Here is a 23,564-nt window from a genome sequence, read left to right on the forward strand (position 1 = left end):
TGATGAACTAGGCTGGCATCCTGTTAAAAGGCATATAATTTAAGAATTTAACGTGATAGAGATTTACTCATTCATATACATACGCAACACACACATATACTTTCAAAGGGAAGGGAAAATAATTTACTACTTCCTTCAAGATATAGTTATTGAATGTTATACTTCAAGAATCTTTGCAGATGATCTGAAAGGTCCTACATAAAATGGTCAATATCATGCAAGATTTCCTTTTTTCTGATGCACAGAGTATGTACATACATGTGTCCTTGTGTTTTATACCAAGAAATATGAATAGAAACATAAAGTATACTTATCCAGTTTGAAATAATTATACCCAGATGTTGAACAGATTACCTAATAACTAGCAGAAATAAATCAAGGCGTGTAATATTTTATCTTCAGATTTTTCTGTTATCATTATTACTAAACAATGCTCCACTTTTCCTCAGTACATAGACCTATTAAAACAGAGAGCCAGGACTTTTTTCCTTTCTTTACCAGGTCTGCTGACCAGGTTCTGCTTGCATCCTATCTTTTAATCTAACCGTAATTTTAATTCTGCTTTGTCCTGAAGTCTGATTCTTCCAAAGGCTCTAATGAAACCCAAATCCTTCCGTGCTGTGCAGCCATCCTTCCTTTTAACCTTTGCTTTCAGCCAATGCTTGTGCTGCCTCACTTCCCCTTCACTAGCTTAGTGGCAGCTCTTCAGTGAGCAGTACTGCTGGCTGATGTGTCATCGCCCTGAGCATAACTGTCACAATTTGGGAATTACGAAACACTAAGGAATTCATTCAGGCAGGTGTAATTCTGCTGACCACAGTGCACTTTAGCTAACGACAAACAATTTCACTGGGGTCCTAACATTTTATTGAACAGTATGAAAGTCTGTATGTAAGCTGAACATTCTTTAATACTCACACCTGATGCAAGCATTTCCCATAATTTATATTATTTTAATTTGCACACTACACTAATGGACTTAAGTTTCTTTGCAGCATGTATTTTCCTAATGCCTAGCTTGCTGCATAAAATTCTTTAACTCGAAAACTGTTCTTGAGAAAACTCACCCTACTTCAAGGATGCTCATCCTACCCTAAAGCAATCAAAATAAAATTTGTTACATAGCATTAAAATCAATGACAGTTCTAGGGATAATAATGCATCAAGTAGTAATCAATCAGAATTTCTCTGTATCATGAAAAAAATAATTTTATACTTTTATGAATTCAAAATTTACTCTTATTTTTCAATATATTTGGTACACACACACACAAAAAAATTTTAACTCCCATAATAGAATGGCAAGTTACCTCAAAATATGGTCTAGAATCCAGACTTTTTAATCACCGTAAGACATATCATGTGCCAAAAGCTTTGCCATAAAAGCTTTTATTCATACTACATTTACACAGGGGAAGACTTGTATTTTGTAATTACTATGTTTCACTCAAGTCCAAATAGCGGAAAAAAAAGCATTTCCCTGAAGTTACGGCATTCTTATAAATTTTACGTTTCAACTATTTTATGCTCAAACTCAGTTTCTGTTGTATTTTAAAACATCTATGATTCTATATGAAATACATTGAATTTGTTTGATGTTACTGCATTATTCATAGCCTTTTTTTAGAGAATATAGGGAAAAAATACTGAAATTCTTATCTCAGACTTTGGGTGTCATTCTGTTGTTTTGTTAGGAAATGGTCTTTCACTTCCAGGAGCGGGAAAGATTGATTCATGCACTCAGCAGTAATTCTCCTCTTGACTTCTGTGGTGGCAAGACTAGGCTTCCCTTGTACACCTTCACAAAATCATTCCCACAAAACATATTTACTTTACTCACAAAATAAAGCTGTCAATATCTCATTTATTTGTGTTTCAAGGAAACTTTTTTATAACCGTAAAACCCCATGCATTATAATGCTTAACTAAAAAAAAAAATGGCTGAACAAAGAAACCCAGTTCCAACTGACTCAGATAAGAACCCTCACAGATTTTCTGCTCTACAAACTTTAAATGTTTTTGCAGTCAGGCACCCCGTGCCCTGCAGTACTGATTCCACAGTATGTTGCCATATGGCCTTGAGGGCTCCTTGTCCCACCTCTGTATCATCTCTTGCCAGATGCGCGGAAGTGCTGAAACATAACACTGTTCAAAACACCTTTAGGCCTGGTCCTCTCTTGTATTTTTTTACATTACATACAGAAAAGTACTTTTTCAGTCAAGTAGGTTCTTGATTGCATAAAAATATCCTAGTTCTGATTGTGTGCAGATTTAAAGGTGCTTAATAAACAAACACTGAGACCAACCAGTGACATTGCAAACTGTGCAAAGTTAAGCATGTATTCAAGTCTTTCTGGGAGTGAGACCTGCATTACAAGAAATAAGTTTTATAAATATATCAACAGATTAAATAGCAGGGCTTTTACCACAAGGGCTTGATATTATTTTTTTTTACCTATTCCAAAGTTCCTGTTTACTTTCTTGGGTCCTCTGTATAAACTGGACACAGTTATAAACCACACAAAACACCATACAGAAAGATTTTTAGATTATCTATTTTTTAGCATTTCTACACAGCACTAATGTCTTGACAGCCCTATTCAAGCTGATCAAGGTTCAGAGCTTGCGGTTCTTCCTCAGTCTGCGTTGGTACAAGCTCACATTTAATTCACAATTAAAACTAAATAGTAGCCTTAACATTTGCCTTACTGCTTTTAATGTGAGGGATAATGTTGTATGGCTTTTGTCTCATATTCTTAAGGAAACAAAAGAGCTCACAAAAATTATATGAGACAAATTAGACAGTTTTAAGATCGACTTTTATTGAAAAATTAAAACTGCATTGCATATCTCCTTTATAACTTTGACATTTCTTAAACCACAAAACAGAGATTCTGTTTAAAAAATCTCTTCATATTTGTCACTGTTCAAAAAACAGATCATTAACTAAGTCAATGATGATTTTAAAATCCTGGGTTATTCCCAAGGCCCCTGGTTCCGTCCGCCTGCCATGAATGGTATAATCTATCTTCTCTAAAAAGTACCTTTAATAATACCATCAGAATTTTTCTCATTCAAAATCAACAGCTGCTGTTGATTTTTATCCAACAATCAGACTTTTCCAAATGAATTACATCAGTTAATAAGCACTGCAGTTACATGTTCAGCTCAGGTCTTACATATCGTTTATTTGATCTGAATTCACCCCCACAAAAATTACAGTGATTGTCCATGTGATTTTAAAGGCAATATTGCTATCTTAGAGTGTATTTCAAACCTCAGAAAAACGAAATCACTCACCTGGAATTGCAATGCTTTGAATTAGTCAACACTTCTGTATATCCATACTTCCTGATCTCTCACAGCCAACAGAGTATGGATTAAAAAGCAGGAAAATTCCAGGTAAGCTTTTGTCTGAGAAGCTGTAACATATTACTCACGTGAAAATTACCTACTGAGAAGAAAACACAGATGAGTTCTCTCACTGATGACTGTAAATGCTCTGTTTAAATCAGCTGACCAAGTCAGAAATTTATATGAGCCCTGTGCCTGTGGAACATGGTGCATGTCATAGGGAAACACACCAACATCTGATATTAGAATCAAAAGCTTTGCAAAAACCTAATTGTGGGTGTCATTTGTGTCAAGACACAACACTGCAGAAAGGCAAGATAAAATGCAGAGAGTAGGAAGATAAATTTAAACACCCTGTCTTTAGAGAAAACAGCTCAGTGTTAACTGTCTCAATTCTGGAACAAGCAGGAGGAGCTCCATGGTTCCCACCTAGCTGCAAACCAGCAACGGCAATAGGTCGAACCTCTGATGCTTTTGACCTTCAAAACACAAGATACTCTATTCAATGAAGAAGCAGACATTTTAGTAAGCAAAACACTGTGTATGTGCTGAAGAGATCTAGATCTATTTCCAACTACATCACAGAACTGTCCAAGGCTCGCTGTATGAACGCCAATAAGCCATATTGTATAAGTCTTTCCTATAGTTTCATGATTGGTTACATGAGGATTATTCCCTTTACCTAGCTTATATGTTTCTAGGAGAATGACACTTTAAATACAATAAATTATTATTAGAATACTGGGATGATGATCTGGATACAAGGTCCATGAGGTTAAAACATTAAGGTTAGAGGATTAAGGGTAAGTTGGGGTCTTTACTAACACTTCTGCTGAAATATCTTGTCTAGGGAGGTGAAGGAAGTCAGAAATTTCCACCCAAGAACTGGTTGAAGAGATTACAAGGACCATGGTGCTGTTTGCGTGGAAGATGTAAAAATCCTCTGGTGAAGCTAAGTCAGCAGTAATACATCTTTGCATCGATTACACTAGTTCATGTTGTTTCTCGTAAACAAGGAGGACTGAGGGAAATCTTTCAGTCTTCTGTAGCTGCCCTTTGAATAAAGTAGAACTGTTACAGAAACCAGATTCCAGGCAGAAGCCCGTAAATCAAAATGTGACACGTACTTCCTCTTCAAAACAAACTCCTTTCTGTACTCTAAAAACAGCTCTTAAGGAGAGGCCCTCTGCTGTTGATGCATAGCTGGCATCTATAAAGAACAGCATTTAGTGTTACGGAAGCTGGTGCTGAAGTCAATATCCATGCTGACTACTTCTCTATTGCAGGCCTGAGGTCATACAGCATGGATGTTTACATTAAGAAATTTAATCAGGGTAATAATTAAGGAGGATTGAGGTTTAATATCAAGAAGACATGAAACCAACTACAGTGTCTTAAGGAAAATAACCTAATGAAAGAAATACTGTACTGGTGAGATCACTGGGGGGTTTCATGGCATAATAGTAACCATGTAGGTAATCTTTTGAAAGTTGTACTCATAAATTTAAATGACAGTGACAAATTCATAATAATTTTTAGATTCCACTCAATTTCAAGAATGTTTTACAGAAGGTTATGGAAGAGGGATAAGCAGTAGTCCTATGAAAAGCTAGAAAGGCTATGCTATATGATACGGCATTTACCATGACAGCTTCTTCCTTCTCCCTGCTCTGATGCAGCCAAAGATGTGAGACAGCATCCTCAGGAGATGACCAGTGGGACCTGCAGGGTGGAAATCTCTCCTGGCTGTAGCTGTCCTTCCACTGGGCTGAAGGGGGCCAGAGGGGCTGTGAAAACTGTATAGCATGACTGCATTTCACTGAATGTTTCTAAAATAATTTAATTTTATTGTGGATTGGGAAGGGGGGGGGGGGAGAGAAAAGAAAAACAGTTAATTAGTGACTTGCATAGGAGATAGCCACAGAATCATGTATTAAAAGATTTGAAATTAACATATTCTATTTATCACTATGACAGTAACTCAGTAGACAGAAGATTACTGAATCTTCATTTTCTTCCACTAGTCTGCTTCCAGTGTGGCGTTTTCCACTTGGTAGTATGGGTTATCTAATGAGTAAAACTGAACAGGCTGCAGATGACTCTGCTGTCTATACTTTGAAAAGTCTAGCCAGTTGAAATTGTTATGACGAGCCAGCTGTATTTAAAGATTCTGAGATTACTTTTGTTTTTATTTATTTTATAAGCTCCAAACACATAGTGAATTCCATTTCACTAAAAGAATAATGCTGGTTAAAACTTCCACAGAATTTAATTAAAATGGTCGTAGAGATTAGTCCTGAAATACAACTCAAAAACAGGGGCCTTGGTTAATCAATATTCACTAGAAAAGCATTCAGAACACTAAACAGACAGTCTGACATTACAATAAATAAAACTGAAAATTCTAATAGATTTAAAGGATCTCATCATTTGACAGTCTATACACAATGTTAGAATTCCTTATATTCAGTAAAATTATCTGTAAGTTCTTATTTAAGGGCACTAGGATTTAAATGAAAGTGTCAACTAATATTTTTGTATTTTTTCTTTGGCTCACAAAGACACTAAAATACCATAAACATTATTTAGAACTTCAATAATATATAAATAGGATACATTACAAATGGAAGAAAATACAAGACAACTCTTCAGCATGGTAAATCTCTGCATATAAATAAGCAAATATTTCATATACCTACAATTCAACAGTTATCTTGCTGTAAAACTATTACATTTAAATCCTTTTACACAAAGTCATTTAACAATAATATACACAATCTACACAAATTAACCTCTAAAAATACAGCAATAATATACCTGTTACAATGACTCTGCTACTATTATCCCCTGATGTGACACTAAAGGAGAAATACAACTATTTTACTCGAAGGTGCTGTTAGAGATTGCTGTTTTGTATGTGAGAGAAGCACCAACAATAAGGTTTGATACAGTTATACGTTTTCTTTAGCTCCTAAGAATCTACATTTTAGAAATGTTTCTATATGTCTATTTTTACCTGGCAGAAAAATCTGTAGCACATCGTCCACATCATTAGTTGTTGAAGGAAAAGTTAATTCTCTTAAAGTGGAAAACATGCTGTGGCTTAGATCTAAGTTTATAACCACTTTATATATATATATATATGTATGTATATATATATAATTATATATATTTATTTATACTGTACATATATACTGTGCAGAATTCTTAATTTGCTATTTTAGTACTTACTAATTTCCTGCTGACTACAATAAACAAGACCAATGTAAGAGTCAATAGTATTTCAACTTCAAGATAATACATTTTCCCTCAGTAATATGATCTACCAATACATATATGTTTCAGTAGCCTATAGGTGTTTTGTTTAAGGATGTCTTAGGAGATTGGAACTTACAGAAAGATAATTTCCTTAAAACATGTTCTGCAGAACTGGGTTACAAAAATAGCCAGTGCTGGAAAAGAGTGAATTAGAGAAATAAATCATTCAACAACTGTACTACAGCTCCTGCCCCAATCTCTCTATTTCCTCAATGAGGAAGTCAATGTCAGATTTAGTTGCTGCTGGGTTTGAGATGACCATTCGGAAGAAGTTGACTTTATCGCCCTGAGGCTGATATCCAACCATGGTAGTACCTGACTCCATCATCAGTGCTTTGATTTTCGGTGCCACCTTTATAATTTAAAAAAAAAAAGAGAAAAGAGAGAGGGAGAGAAGAGTAATTTAAAAAGTCAATCCTTTCCTCATATGTCACAACATTTATTAATTTGGAAAAAATAAATTGATAGATCAGAAAGACACTAGTTTTTATTAAAAGATCTGTAACAGAAAAAGCTTGAAAAACTAAACATCTAAGACTGGATATTTAAAGGAAAGTTGACAACAATAACATCCATCTTTTTGACTAATAGACTAATAGAATCCTAGAGTATTCACTATATAATAATTTTATATATTAAATATACATGTAATTTCTTTGTGCTGAAGATTTTTTCATGAAAAAGTGTTTTCTGTGGTTTTATGAAAGCCTTCTCCAGAAATATCTTTTTTGAGGGTATTTTCCATGAGAATATTATGTATTCTCAAAGCTGGGGGGGGGGGGGGGAGCAGGGAACAATGATGGAAATTTTTCAAAAATTTGTATGTCATAAAGAATATTTTCTGTTAGCATAAGCCACGGAAACCTTCCAGTAAGTTTTGCTGTACTGTGCATTTACCACAATTGCACTTCCTCACTGAATTTACAAGGAATAATGTTCCAACAATCGAAATATTTGGTATTGACTGAACCCAGGTTTTCCATCCAGACCTTCTTCTGCTCTACTCTCTGCCAGCCAAGGTCAGATGTCTGGCTTTTTTACTGTTTGGTAGGATGCTTTATATCTCTAACATTTAACAGGGTCAAGTCAAACATTTCATCCTTCCTTACCAGTCTCACCTATCTTCCTCTTTTATTTTCTTTGGCAATTTCTTTATCTAACATGCCACTGGGTTGACCCAGGAATTTCTATTCTTTTTCCCCAGTGTGATGCAGACATAAAATCCTCTACAAAACCTCCCAAGTCTGCTCGTTCTTCTCCCTTCCCAAACATAAAAAAAATTGCAAGTCATTTTGACAACTATTAAACCATTCTTTTGTCTCCTGCACATACTTCATTCCACTTTAGTCTGCCTAAAATGCTACTACAAAATAAAAGTATTTCACTTCAGCTGCGAGTCCTAAGCGGCGGTGCCTTTATGATGCCTTCACTTCCTTCTATCATTTCTTCAAATAAATTTATCCCACAGTCCTTCAAAGGGTATTCATTTTCATTGAAATGTATTAATGCATGACCAACCAAGCATATTTAAAATCAAAATAGACCTGAGAAGGACGTACAGGTTTCCATGTCCTTTACCTGTCCCAGCATTTTCAAGTAACTGCCCTTCCGTTTCTCCCTTCTCTTGCTGATATGCTGTCCGACTCAAACAGGACCGAGGCATCTTTGTGCCTAGCTATTTTTTACAGATTGGTGACACTTCTGGGAGCACAGAAGTGCTACAAAACAAAGAATGACTGTGTTCTGTGTCTGGTTCTACAGGTGAAATGTGACTTCAGCCTCAGTATAAATAGGAGACAAAGCTGAACAAATGCCAAGGTCATAACAAGCAATTGGAAAACTGCGTCCCAGAATTTGAAACATGTCAACACCCAGATAGATTATTTTTAATAAACAGAATACTTTGAGTTGAAAGAGTAGGCTATATTTTTGCATTTAACATAAGCCACATACCCTGTGTAACTTTTCTCTTCTCTCATCACAGTCTGGCATGCCCCTGAGACTTGGCGGAATATACCAAAAACATACATTTGTATGCTCTGGCTGCAAAAAGAACCAAATACATACATCAATAAACAAAATAATACAGATCACTCACACACTGAAGGCTAGTTAGTAGCATGTTTTAGCACAGACATGAAAGACAAAACACAGTATTAACTTCCCGAGCTCTGCATGTTAAAACAAAGAAAACTGATTCCAGTACTGCAGGTTGCACCTGCTGGCTTGGATTCCCTATGCATTGTCCTATTTACAGTGTTTTAGGGTGCTAATGAAGTGCAAATGCTTTTCACCTTCATGCAGTTTCATGAGGAACTGTTTTCCAGGATCACAGCAAAGGCAACACAATTTTCCTTTTTTTACTAAGCAGAGAGATGAAGCGTATTTGTTATTCTATCAACCAAGGGCTTATGCAGTGGCACTAACAACAGAACGTACAGCAAAACCAGCAGATTCTCAGTTATGTATGTTATAACATGGAATCTCAGCATGAGTAGATCGTATTAAGGTAGTCTTTATGCCCTAAACTGAGAAGTCCTCTGCAGAAGAGCAGGAAAGATGATAAATCATTCATGGTACAAAACCACATGCTTTTGGCCAAAAAACTTCTCAGAAGCCAATAGTCATGTAGTTCTTTAGAAAATAAGACCAGTTTTGCATAGCTGGCTTGAAGAACTGTGAGAAGTGTTAAGATTGTTTTTGAAATTCCATACAGACTTTGCTCCTGCACACAAGTTAAATGAAAGAAAACTTACCTCCCCTTCAAAAACCATCTCAAATTCTTCTCTGTTTTTTATTTTAGTGTAGAGATATTCCGCCAGCTCCAGGCATTTGTTGATCTGATTTTCAAATCCTACTGTACCCTGTTTTACAAAGAAAGTAAGTATTAATTATATCGTCATTTTTCCTCCTCCAATCAAATCATCTTTCCAGATAGGCTTCACTATTAAATGCTTTTAGTCAAAAAACATTGAGCAGTATTGTTTCTTGTAATTTAAAATTAAAGTTAACTGACACTCCAAAAGTGGCTAAATGTGGCCTAACTGTAATTGCTGTTTGGTTTTGGTCTTGTTTTAAGATAATTCATTATGATGACAAGGGCTTTTGTGTTACTTTTCATAGATTATTTTTAGGTCTTTTTTTTTTACTTCTCATTTTCCAAAAATATTATGACTGTTACGTCTTGGCTGCCCAGTTCTTGCTGAAAGACTAGGAACATGGAATGAGAACTCAGCTGAAAGGGTAAGAGTTGGGAAGTAATTTATTTCCTCTGAACAGTTTGCTAGAAATTTGCATTTTAAAAAAGTCATCAAACAAAAGCCTGCAATATGTTTGCTAAAAGTCATTTCCCTACCCACTGACCATTTGTCATATCTGATTTGTTCTGAAAGATCATAATCCCAGAAAAAGTAGATGAATGCTGATAACAAATAAAATAAGCGGAAAAAATGTTGAGAGGGTTTTGGGTATTTTTTCAAGTACACTTTGTATATGAATGAAGAAGTAGAAAAGACAAGTACACTCCTAAATTATTGCATATGTGGGATAAATTCTTTGTGCTGAATAAAATGACTGAATTCACAAGAATACCTCTGGACCTAGGCTGTATATTTCTATAATGAGGACAAGAGTATGGTTACTCATGGTGACTAATGCTGAAGGAAAAATTTCTATAGCTCCTAATATTTTGTTTTCTTAACATTTTTGTAATATAATCATGCAATCTGCTAGAAACAAATTCTATCTAATACCTCAGAGAATTCAGATCCAAGAAATACGAATCTGCCTCAAGACCAAACAGAAATCTGAACTAAGTAATTTCTGGACAAATTTAAACTCCAGATATGTGGATCAAGTTAGCAATTTTAATCTATATTAATTTTTTAAAAATCACATCCACAAACAGACTACTTCTGAATTTTAAATATGACCCACATCCATTATGGTTTCCACTGTATTTTTTTAATTTATTGTGAAGTGTTCTACTTCTTTAGTGAGGTCACTTTAACAGGTGACTATAACAGCAGAGCTAGAATCAGCATGCTAGTTTTAACAGAAAGTGTTTGGCTAGTGTTTAGGAAAATGTTCAGTCCATGCTCTGATGGTGTCTGTAGTCAGCACTTGGTAATTACGACCATAAACAACACACTACACAGCTGCAAGTCACAGCCTGATTCTAATGTGTCATAAGAAGTTTCATGTTGCTGATCACAGTACCAAAATGTTTTATTTTTGAGGAACAACTGAGTCTGGACTGAAATGTGCTTAGCCTGGTAATCAAATCTGTGCTGGTTGCTGAAGTCATTCTTTTAAATGTTTTGTGTTTAAGTGTTGTGTTTCTTTTCTGAAGTACTTCTAGAAACAAATAATGACGACAAAAGTAACTGTATAACTAAAGTTCTGTCACTTTCTTCCCTCAGTCTTCAGGACTAAGGAAATCTGCACAAAAACATCTTTTATCGTCATAGGTTATTTACTATTGCCATCTAACTTTCACCCAAAGTGAAAACTGTTTCATGGTTGTACATTTTGCCATTAGGTTTGATCTCAGTTTCATAAAAATAGATCAGACTGTGGACAGGCTACCATTTTGGCAGCAGAAGAGCAAGAAGAATAGTAATAAGATGACTGCACATAAACAAATAAAAATAAAATGTGTTTTCTCAACTGTATGGACCTTCATCTTGTGAACATACAAGCCTGTATGTAAGCCCATGCTTAAATTCAACCATCCAGGCATATCACAGTAGTACCAGGGAACCATCTGTTAAATCATCAGTTGGGCAAAGCTTCTTAAGAAAAAGGCTTTGCAAACCTGATGCTCAAGGGACCCCTGTAAGTCATTGAGTCTGCTCTGCTGCTACTACAAGTAATCTGTCATAAAATACAAACGTAAGTGTATAGAAAAGACCATTTTGTTGTCCTGTCCTCACAGGTTTTACTGCAGGACTCATCTAGTGATTTACACTTTCTTCTCATTTCCAGCTGAATTTATTGATGTCTAACATTGTTCTACGATTCAAATGGCTCTTTTCTGACAATATGCAGATACCTGTGTGTTTAGTGATTGTAACTACACAAACATTTATGTTAAAAAAAAAGTGTTCCATTACATGAGACTTGTGAATTAAATAAATACATTTCTGATTTTTGAGCTGAACTTTTATTATTTACCTTTGCCTTCCACATCAACCAGAATTTGAAAATGTCCACATGTCGACCACATTGTATCGCCTTATCTCCAGTGTCATAGGATACATCATACTGCTTGTCTTGCTGGAAGAGATAGCCTGCACACATTTGATTGCAGCCTTGGAGTATACCCTGTAATGAAAAACATGTACTTACATGACTTATACGGCATGTGTGCATATGAAACACTATGCATTAATAATACATTAAACATTTATTTCAAACATACACAGAAGAATTGTTCAACGGGCCAAATTATAAAATACTGACCTTATTTTGTAAACCTGAGCTACAAAAATAGTTTCATAACCTAAGGTGGTTCTCTTAGAAGTCCCTGAGTAGTCATACAGTTTTAAACACCCCCACACCAATACCTGAAAAAACATTCTCAGTTTAATTTGGATTCTTAGTTTTTGATACTGAATTTGTCCACTTCACTTTGTAAGGCTATGTTCTTAAGACTTAGATTTTTGATGTGTTAAATTACACTAGAACAAAGCTATGGTCTCTCAGTGCAGCAGATAGATACAGAAAATGAAAGAAAAAAAGTAATTGAAGGCTTCAACTTTATATATTGCCCAGCTTTATGACACTTAACATTAGTGATAAATGCAAGCACAAATGACCTAAACTAGACATTTTTTTATTTACAAATAAATATGATCCACAGACCAACAGAAACCTATGGATTACTGGTAAACATCTCTGAAGAAAACTAAGAAGAACAAATTCCTGTATGTTACACAGAAGTCTTACACATGTGATATTTCTAAAATGGTTTGCATCTGCTTTAGAATTTATCAGTGGTTCTTCAAAGAAGCTCAAAGACACCGGTGTATCTGATAAATACAAAAACACCTGTCGAGGTTCTGATATAGTGAATAAAAATTTTTGCCCAAATCCTGCAATCGTCAGGACAATAAGCATGCATATTACTAAATAATGGCTAGTGCTTCCCTCTAGTAGACGTCAAAGTGTTTTACAAAGGGAAATAAGTCTTCAGTTTAGGGACTGGTCACTTGGAAGAGCAATGTCAGACCTGGGGCTGGAACCCACAATTCCTTCATCCCAGTTCCATGCACAGGGACCACTTCCTCAACTAATACCTTCTAGTAGCAACTGACATGCCAGAAATTAGTAGACAACAGAATTAGTCCTATCCACAGATTATATGACTTTTTTTTTAAATCATCTACAGAAAATACCTATAGCTTAAAAGAATTAAGACACAGGTCTTACTTTCACTGATGACAATAAAGAACCTAGGAGAAAGCCCTAAAAACATATATGAAGTCATAATAAAAGCAGCATGTTTTCTTTTCAACAAAACTGAGAAATTTTTAAACCACTGTGTAAGGTAAAAAATTTGGGGTTTATTTAAGCAGTTTAGGCTGTGACCAATTACTAAGACCAAGGGTATATGTTCAGTATATCATAAAAACAACGGGGCAGATGCTCAAGTGAATATGTTAGTATGGCTCTAGTGTTGTTAACAGAGTATGCAAAGATTTAACAGCTAAAGATCTGACCCATCTTGTCTACAGCTTTAACAAAAAAAGCCAAAGAAATAAAAAACCCAGAAAAGATAAAACAACTTCCTAAACACAACATAAATCCACACAATTATTCCTTCCAAAAAGAAGGAAAATTTTGAAATTAAATGGATTTTGCACTGCCCTCTTAAAAAGTAGGGCTTGATATTTACTTTTTTTTCTTTTTTTTTTTAACTGCTTAATTATTAAACATAAGGCAGACCTTTTCCCGGACAAGAATGGCAGAACATTGTAACAACACTCCCATCATCTTGTGTGGATTCCAAGTGACTGAGTTGGCTCTGCAAAAAAATTACACATTCAGATAGATCTGGAAAACAGAAACTTGACCTGAAGCAGTCACCTTTGTTTTCTGCTTTCAGCTGGAAATGTACTGAGTTTTGACCATGATGATTTCACTATAGAGATTATTACTGTCTGAAGTGTCTTCTTTCCCAGCTATACTGTCCAGGACAGGAATTTTTCACATGTTAACATTGCAATGTCAGACTTTTGATTAGTTTATATTATTACTAATACCAGCTAATTAGTGTCAGACTATGCTGGTTAGCTGATACAGCAACTTCATCCCCAGCAGACTCCATTTCTGGAAATAGCACTAACAAAACTAACAAGAACAGTTTGACAGGTTATATCAATTCAAGGTACTGATTGAGGGGGCTGTCAGAGAATTAAGGGAATAATATGAATTCCAGGAGAACAGAGTTCTTCACTGAACAGCTGCTGGAAATGTGGAAAGGAAAGGACAGAACACTGCATGCTCATTTGCTTTCTCAGTTAGAGCCACAAGAGGCCTGTTCTGTACTAGCTTGTCAAGCCCACAGACTGTTAAAAGGCTATAAAACTTACATCACAATCCTACCATTCTGTGTGTAAAGCTTAAAACTTTTTACATGTAGACACAAGTGGATGCACAAGATCACCTAATTTACTAACCAAACAGATGAGATGTTCTGTATTTTTAACATACTATCCTAGACAGTTTAATGATGATGCTAAAATAAATGTGCCAACATTGCACATCCATTGACCTCTTCACCCTAAGTAATTAATTACCAAATGTCCCCTTGATTCACTGTGTGTTCCAGAGAAGGAAAGTGTGTAATCGTTTTTCACAGACTATGCATGTGTTCTTACAATGTGGTTGAGAGAAAATTCAAAGATATTTCCTCCTCTCTCTTCTACACCCTGCTCTCAGAGGACACGACAACTGTTCCTTTGTTTCGAGCAACACAATGACTGCTTCACCCCAGCCTGAGGACCACCAGTTCCATAAAGATTCCAGGTCAGATTCCAAGCTCTGCCTGCGCTAGGTTAGACCGTAGCACCCCTCAGCCAAAAGAACAGCACAGCCTGCGCTGTACCGGGGAGCTCACCATCCCTCAAAAATCTCCTGCTTAGGCAGTGCAAACCAGCAGGTATATAGCTCACACTTAGGAGGCAAATAGCTTTTAAAAAACTCCATTAATAGTTCAGATGAAGTAGTCGAGAAACAGAAATTTATATAACAGCTCATTTCCTTCTGAGTGCGCTATGGTTTCGGTTTAGCACATTTATTTAACTGTCAGGGTTCCAATCAAAGACAATTTAAAGTCTTTTTTGCAAGGAGCATTAGGTCTATTCTAATATGAAGCCGTCACTCTCCACCTGGCAGCCCCAGCCCGCCTCAGGCTGTCCCACCGTGGCCAGCCCCAGCCCCGTCCCAGTCCCACTGGGGCCCATGACGGGCAGTTACCCAGCATGCATGGGCCCCATCCCATGTCTGAAGATCCACACAACTGATTAGAAAAAAAATAGTATCACGCTGCATGGCCTGCTGCTTCCTGTATTTGCTCAAGATTATGGTCTTAATTAGCACCTCTGCGTTGACCTCAGGTCAAAAGAGGTGTGCTACACCACTGTGACCAAACCCATGTCGCTTAAGGAAATTACATTGCTGACCTCGTATTAGACATGTTGCCATAACATGACTGACTAGCAAATTGGACTGGGCAGAGGTTGGCAATGATTCTGCTTCTTCAGAGTACTCCTGGCACACCACACACTGCTGGCCCTGCGACACGAGGGTCCACGTAGTTTTCCCACCAGTCCTTCCATACATTATTCTTTACCTTGTACTTGTTTTTCACTTACCGTATGGGATGCCCACCACTAGGAAAGTTTGTTTTCCATAAGGAAGGGCATTGCTCTCTGTTGTTTTATGCCTTTACACAGTGCCCACATTCAGCACTGTTGACTCAAGGAAGCAATTTGGTGCTAATTTGAGGTTACATGGGTAGAGCTTGTTTCAAACCTTTTTTGCTTCCCTGAAAGCTGATACCTGCAATGATGGGAAAGTTCTTATGTTTCCAGATCTTCACTTGTTTTCTGATTTTTATTGAGACAGATGGCTTTTTATGATAGAGCAGTTTCAGGGGAAATATAGAGACAAACACACCCATGGGGTTATAAACATGGCATCTTCTACAGACTGCAGCCTTGTCACTGTTGGATATGGGAACAACTGCGCCAAAGCCTGCACATAGGACTCCTCCTGAGCCTGAATTGCAAGGGCTAGGGGCAGGCTCTCACTCTCACTTTGCTGTCACTTCCAACACAAATACCTTGCCTTTTAAATTTGGTTCAGTTAATTATGTAACAAAGGCTGGCTTCTGGTCTCACTGGGCATCTTGGTAACTTGCATTATGTGCCTGGGGGCACACACGCACTCTTTTCTGCAGACTTCATTTGGGCCTCTGCAAGAGTTTTCTGCTTGTTTCATGTAATCCTGGCATGGCACCAACTCATAACACCTGTGCCCTGAGATGTGGTGAGTATCCGTGACTCTTTCTGGCCTCCCTGGAAGTTCCCTCAGTCTTCTGCCTGGCACAGTATATCTGTACTAGCTCTGTGCTGTCATAGTCCTTTCCAGCCTCACAGGTACTGAAATTTGCCCCTAAAAACTGCTATTAATTCAGTCTCTGCCACATGTTCCTCTCTTTCTTGTATACACATACATGTTTGTGTGTGTGTGTATATATATAAGCAATACAAATGTAAGCAAATATTTATGTATTTATAAACTTTCATTTACAGAACACTCATTTGCAAGCAGGACATACACTCTCTATTTTCTGGAAATAACTGCAAACATCTTTCAGGAGAGAATCTCTACAAATTCCCATCACGTCATGGCTTCCCATTATACGTACTCATGCTCAAACACCTTCTCTGGATTCCTCATTTCTCACTGCTCTTCTCAAAGCCCTACATTTCAGAGATTGTCTAGCTCTCACGCTTCACACTTCAAATCTTCCTTCACCCATTCCCAGACTTATGATTCCTTCAAAGCTACGCATAGAACAATCTCCCTTCCTTTTTTGCCAGGCAATATCCTTGTCCTCCTGAAAATCTGCTGAAAACTTACCTTTCACTCAGCTGTACATCACTGTTTTCTTCTGTAGTATTGTTTCACTCTTCCTAGTGTGAACCTTTCTTGCCTGTCTTAATTTAATTTAGTGGCTAAACTCCTGAATGTAGCAAATCCATCTTTTCATAAATTTGTCAAGTGTCATGTAATATTTGATAACAATATTACAAATAAGCACTGCGTAGTACCTTTCTATTCCATTCAATTTATGACGATGCTTTCGGGACATTAAGAGCCCACCTCCCCAGGCAGCCTAGAAGAGAAAAAAAAAAGAGAAGACCCATTGTTTTGGAAAAGCCTAACATGTTGCAACTTACTCAGGATCTAGTAATAAATATTTTAATTCAAGACAAAACAAGTGTAAACAAAAATTGTCTTTTGCCTGAATAATAGCACTTCATTTAGTTACTTACATCTACATGGAGCCAGAGGTTATATTTTTCACATATATCTGCAATCTCCTGTATTGGATCAAAGGCTCCATATACTGTTGTGCCTGCAGTTGCATTTACAAAGAGAGGAATATATCCCTACAATAAAAATAAAAATATTAAATACAAAATCCAACCTCTTTCAGAAAAAAACCAAAATAAGTGAAAATAATGTTTAAAATGTTGCTATCCCATTTTCCAACCTAAAAGTGGATTTCTTCCCATGTGAAAGGTACATATAAAGAGTAAAACCTAACAAATTTTATACATGGTAGGAACAAACTCTGGTTTTACTATACTGTAACTTCACAAAACTAACTAGTCAGAAGATAATATTATTTTGTCTAATATCTTTTACTGAGAAGATTCAAACATTCTAGTGAAAGACTAGTAATAGCCAAGGAAACTTGAGACTTTTAGAGCAATATAAAGGAAAGTTAATTAAATGTGATTGCTAAGTTGTGATTTGAAAGGCTTGAAGTTGTTCCTTTTGTCTTTATCTATTAATAAACAGAACAAAGCAATCAAAAAAGTAATAAATGTGGAACTATCAGAATAAAGTGAGACAACTTTGAATTAGATTAAATAAATGTGAACGGCAATTTCATAGAGTGCCCAAATGTAAAGAAGTTAAGAAATAAAAATATAATCTCAATTGCTCCAACGTTGGTGGGTTTATACAAAATTAATCATTGCATTGATTCAAGAAATAACAATGAATGCCTCAAAAAATTAAACTTACTGGCTATGTGTGCTAAACCTGCAGCCTCACACTTGAAATCTATAGGAATTTTTAGGATTACCATAGAATTTTTTATGGTTTTGACTGAACTTCAAAGTTTGGGGCAAAAGTAGGTTTAGTTTCATGTTTTCATAATTTTTTCCATATGTTTCCAAACAGAAAGCTATCTTTTTAAAGTCATAAAATATAGATATGATTCAAGAGTTTAAAATACCTTGTTTTTAAACATCAAATGAAACCCTAGCAAGACATATAGATAATTCCCTAAACAACACATGAATGTATAATTAAGCAACTGAAAATATTATTATAACATTTATATCATTCTAATGTTCTCTTTTAATGTTAACCCTCAGCCTTCAAAGGGAGAGGTAATTTTACTAAACCAAGCATTCAAGCACTAATTTTAAGAAACACAAACCTTTTGTTTTGCTTCCAAAATTTTTGCCTCCAAATCAGCTGGTATTATCTTGCCTCTGTAATGATTGTAGAAACAGAAAAACAAAGAAAATTAAAGAGTGCATATGGAAATGCTAGCTACAGTTGAAATAATTTAATAGGATTTTCTCAACAGGCCATTAGCAACTTGACACACTGTACTGAACCAGTCCTTAAGCACAATACAACAAATTTAACAGACGAACACATTTAGTATATCAAAACCTTAGCATTCATCCTACCTTTCATTGCATTTTATCAAAATCACATTGTCTGTTCCAAATCCAAGTGCAGCTCCAGCTTTCTTTATTGAGTAGTGACTCTGCAGCAAAACATGTGCACATTTAATGGAGTGGTTGTTTAATGATGAAGCATCTTCACAACATACATCAATAAATTAAGAATTAGCACTGTTATTAAGCTCACATGTTCCGAGGTAAAGAGAACCAGTTTAGGAACTGCAGCCATGCCTTTGGTTTTGACTTCAGGGAAATACTTGTAGCGTGCAGCCATTATGCTGTACATGTTGGAGATAGCTCCTCCTGTGAACGAATAAATGAATGAATAATAAAACAGTGATAATGAGAAAAAACACATATTAGACCGAAGACATCCAAGTCTCATTTGCGTTATGCAGTGAAAGTGGCAGTGGACTATGAAAAAATAAATCTCTGAAATGCATGGTCATCTGCCCAAACAGCATAGGGATAGACCCTCTAGAAAGTCATTGCTGACAGTCAGAATTTCCTATCCGTCATCTTTTTCCATCGCTAATGTTTTGTAACACATTCCTAGAAATTTCAGCTTTCACTGCGCTGCTTTTGCATGACAACTTCTTGTTAGCAAGAATAACAGGAACTTAACCAAACTGTCTGAGACTGAAGAAATGCCACGTACTGGATGGATTTATCCCATGTCACTGTAAATACAGAAATAGATCCCTTAAAGGTAGATTTCTACAGCCAAGCTAGTTATTCTAAGCTTCCTTATAGTCTGATAAGGGAAAGAAGCACTTTGAGGGTTATGATTCAGCTAACCTTTTATGGCACTGACTTTTAAGAATGGGAATTGAGGGAGAGCACCTGTTTCTCTTGGTTTACTGCTAAAAAGAGCCCGGGACAATTAGCTCAGCTCTACAACGCAGACCTCAGGATTTAGTAAAGTGAATCTCATCCATAAAGTCTAGGATAACTTCTTCCTCTAACATTTCTTCATCAGCAAGAACACAGAGGATAGGACTGGAGACCAAGTGAGCATTCCCAGATTTTATGAGGGCTGCTCCAAAAGGGGGTGGAATTGTCTTTCATCCTCTAAAACAGGACGGTGTGTCCCCCACACCAAACTCAAAAATCTGGAGTTTTGCTGGGCACCCATGTTGCCCACACATGGGCCCAGGACCTCCACATGGTTTACCAGTCTTTTCTGTCACTGCTGACTGCCTCTGTATCAACTTCATGTGAAGACTTTGTCTTGGTCTTCATACTGGAATCCTACTTGTGAATCCAGTCAGATTATATCCCAGATAATAAGTCTTAGAAAGAGACAGGCAGTCACAGTCTTTTTCTGACTGTGAGCCCAAATCCTCACTGACCATCAAAGAAGTCAGTACCTGATTCTCAAGAGCTATTGGTCGGCAGGAATTGTGGTTGCTCAACACCTCCAGAAATTAAGCGCAAAAAAGGGTGGTTAAATGCCTAACTATACACCAGAGCTTGCAGTCAAGTTTTAAAATGTTGACCAGCCATGATGCATAGCCATACTTAAAGATAAGGTTTTTCCCCCAACTTTTTTGTAGGATATTTAAACAAAGCATTCCTACTTCTAAATATCTGACACACTGCTTTTTGTTGCAGTGATTGTGGGCACTCAGACCCAGCTTATGTTTATTTTAACTTTTGAAGCTTTAGTCAAACTACCAAAATGGAGAGGAAAAACTCACCGGGTGAGAATATTCCATCGCCATCTTTATTTGACCATCCAATAATCTCTCTCATCTTTCGAAGTGTTATTTGTTCCATGAGGACAAAAACAGGGGCAATTTCATAGGTAAACCTGCATGGATAAAGAAAAAACAACCCCAAACAAACAAAATCAAATACAGATTCTAAAAACACACAATAAATTCCCAATCTATGATTCTTTGTGAAAATGCTTAAGATTCCTAAAAGTTTTCCTATAAATTGAAGTTCTGATATTGCAACCTTTACCCAAGCAAAAATCCTCAGGAAGACAATACTGGAAATATTGGTCAATGAAAATGGCAGTATTAGCTCTTTTGCAACTTTCTATATAACCAACATAAGACCTAATGCTCACCACCATAGCGCTGCTGACTGCTATACAAGATTGTACTGTAAAAACATTTGTTTGCCAAAGAGCCAATTCCACACTTGTGGAGGGACATGTTGCCAAATCCTTATGAAAACAGTGAACTTCATTGAGCTAAACACATCCATAATTAGAAGTATTGAGCTAGGGCTTCAAAGGCTAAATACAATTAATTATGTGGATTTATTCTGTTGGTGATCTCCAAGGACAACTTATTTCTACAAGACCGTGTGATCAATAACTGTCAAGAGTAATTATGAATGATGATTTTCTAATTACCAATTACCAAAACCAAGTCAGCAGTCAACTATTGTATCCATTTAATGAGGGCAAAAACCATCACATAGTCTGGTAGCCCTGATGTTACATGCAATACATGGATGGAAAGTGACAGCCATACAACCATTTTCGGTTGATACACAGGTAAATTGTGACTTCTAACGAAGTGGTTGCTATGTATGCCAAAAAAAGTCCAACCAAAAACATAAAAGGGAGGCAGGGGGTGGGGGGAAGGAAGCTGAGAGAAACTAAACAATCAGCCTGTGATTTCCGAAGGAATCTGTAAGAATATGACACCCTGACACTTTGGATCTGACTGATGTCTTCCACTTGATTCACCAAAACGCATACGTTGCCACCCTAATAGTAAAAAGATTTTGAGAATAGGTACAGCAGACTAAGGAGATGTGGTGATGAAGAAGGGAATGTGTGCCTGAAAAAGCTTGTCTTTTATTTACAGCTGCACTGGTTAGTTAAAATATTAATTATTTTCTTCAGTCCTTATGTGTCCTTAGTCCATCAGAGAAACACCACCACCACTTCTAAAACACTCCTTTAAGATTAAACAGCATTTGTAATTTAACTGTTGTAATTGCTATTTTCAGAAACCAAAATACTGATTATTTTGCTTTTATTATCATTAGATCTGTCAGAGACAGACAGTTGAGTCCTGATCTGGTTTGTGTGCGGCCAATATTTACAGAGACAAAATTAATAAACCAGTTGGTGTCTGCTAACAGTGGGGAATTTTTTGGTTTGTTTTCAAGCACTGCAAACCTAGGATATATTCCAATCTTTATTTAGGCAGAATGACCAAGTGAAGTCAACAGGAACTTGGCAGTGTATGGATCACTGTAGCCTAATACAAGATACATTTAAGTCAATGTGATTTTTTCCACCAGTTTAAACATTTTGATTTTTGTCCTCAAACCTTGCACACCAATTCCTACATACTTCCCAGAAGACTTAAAGGCTTGTACAAAAATATATATAATGTTAAGCAAGTTTTTTATATATAAAATATCAAGTGTTCACAAGGGGAATTTTTAATGTACTTAAACCCAAGTAAAACACATTTATTTATTCTATTATGTAATTATTTTCCAAGTCTCCAAAGACTGACAAAGAAATAAAAGAAGACTGCAGATGATTGGAAGTGATAAGGCAAATGCAGCTATATTAGATGATGACTAGATTTTAAAAATCACATCTTACTAAAGTTCACTCCAACTTACTTGTTTTAAACTTAAACGATTTTGAAAAATTCAGTTAAATGCAGAAAATGTGCTTGGCCTGGAAAGAACTGTCTGACTTCAGTCCTGACAAAAAACGCTGGTTAGATTTTTCATACAGTCACAATCTTGACAGGCATTTGTACAAATGAACTAAACCAGTCATGAGTCTCAGCTTTTTACTAACAAAATAAATGAATGGGTTTTTTGGTAGTGGCCAGTGCTGGCTTAATTCTGCTCTCACCAAGAGGCCAAATCATTCTAGCTACCTGTTCTCCTGTTTGCCAGTATGTAAAAAGCATTCTAAGAATAAATGTAAATCATTTTACATCATTTGTCTACGTTGCATTTTCATAAGCATAAATGCATAATACTGAAAATACCAACATAATTCTCTCATCTCAGCTAACAGCGGGCATAAAGAGAACTTCCAGATAATATTATTGCTTTTTAACCTCTGCTGGCTGCTGCATGGTGAGCAAACACCCTCTATTACAGATCCCTAGAGCTAGATAAATAACAGCATCTTCTGAAAATTCCACCCTAAAGGTCTTATGATTAGTGATTGAGCTATGAATAGCACATTGATACAGTATTTCCAAGTCAGTGTGGGAAGCTTATTATGTTTAATTTAATACATTTTCTTCACAGTGACATTTCCTAATGCCGATTTAAAATTTTAAGAGAGTACAGATGAATGAAAACATATTTTTTAATTGTTATCAAATACGTTAAGTATTATTTATAGGTAGAAAAGAAAAAATGGCAAATGGAAAACATTCCCTATCATAATCCAGTGTTACTGTCACTTGTTTGTTACATGTTTGTATAGTTGTGATAGGTTAGAACTGTTTCTAGATAAGGGTCAGAACCTGCACTTCTGTGCTGAAACACCGCTCAAAACAAATACGTTCCCCAGAGCTCACAGAGACGATGTGGTTATTTTTAATAACCTCTTCTGTCAGTTCCTTGAATTATATGTTACAAACATCTTGCTTTAACATTACTTGCAATTACTGTGTTATTTGAAAGCATATAATATTGACCTTGGTTTGCTTAAAAAAAAAGAGAGAGCAATGTATTATTTTGCATTTGCTAAACTTCATACAAGCAAATAAATATTCAATTTTCATGCTTACAGAGAAATATTTTCAAGATAGGTTCTGTTTAAAGTATAAATGGATCAGAAACTAGCTTTACAGAACTAGCTATTTAACAATAGACTTTTAAAACCAAATGAAAAAGCAACCTCATTTAAAAAAGAAGTTACTCTTTCAAAAGTGAAAG

General features: G+C 36.1%; 1 protein-coding gene across 2 annotated transcripts in view; it reads right to left on the bottom strand.

Moving 5' to 3' along the window:
• Positions 1 to 1,380: 1,380 nt before the first annotated feature.
• The window catches only part of GAD1 (glutamate decarboxylase 1), a 41,197-nt gene continuing 19,013 nt past the window's right edge, over positions 1,381 to 23,564 (bottom strand). For both annotated transcript variants that reach the window (XM_055719409.1, XM_055719408.1), the window contains 11 exons: positions 20,378 to 20,490; positions 18,865 to 18,980; positions 18,681 to 18,760; positions 18,422 to 18,476; positions 17,241 to 17,357; positions 17,016 to 17,080; positions 13,621 to 13,699; positions 11,848 to 11,997; positions 9,429 to 9,536; positions 8,626 to 8,715; positions 1,381 to 7,024 (listed from right to left, as the gene is read on the bottom strand). In XM_055719409.1, coding sequence (XP_055575384.1) covers positions 6,851 to 7,024; positions 8,626 to 8,715; positions 9,429 to 9,536; positions 11,848 to 11,997; positions 13,621 to 13,699; positions 17,016 to 17,080; positions 17,241 to 17,357; positions 18,422 to 18,476; positions 18,681 to 18,760; positions 18,865 to 18,980; positions 20,378 to 20,490 — 1,147 coding nt within the window. In that variant the 3' untranslated portion in view covers positions 1,381 to 6,850. The remainder of the gene's footprint in view (positions 7,025 to 8,625; positions 8,716 to 9,428; positions 9,537 to 11,847; positions 11,998 to 13,620; positions 13,700 to 17,015; positions 17,081 to 17,240; positions 17,358 to 18,421; positions 18,477 to 18,680; positions 18,761 to 18,864; positions 18,981 to 20,377; positions 20,491 to 23,564) is intronic.

This window comes from Falco cherrug, chromosome 8, assembly GCF_023634085.1.
Source record: "Falco cherrug isolate bFalChe1 chromosome 8, bFalChe1.pri, whole genome shotgun sequence".
Taxonomy (NCBI): Eukaryota; Metazoa; Chordata; class Aves; order Falconiformes; family Falconidae; genus Falco; species Falco cherrug.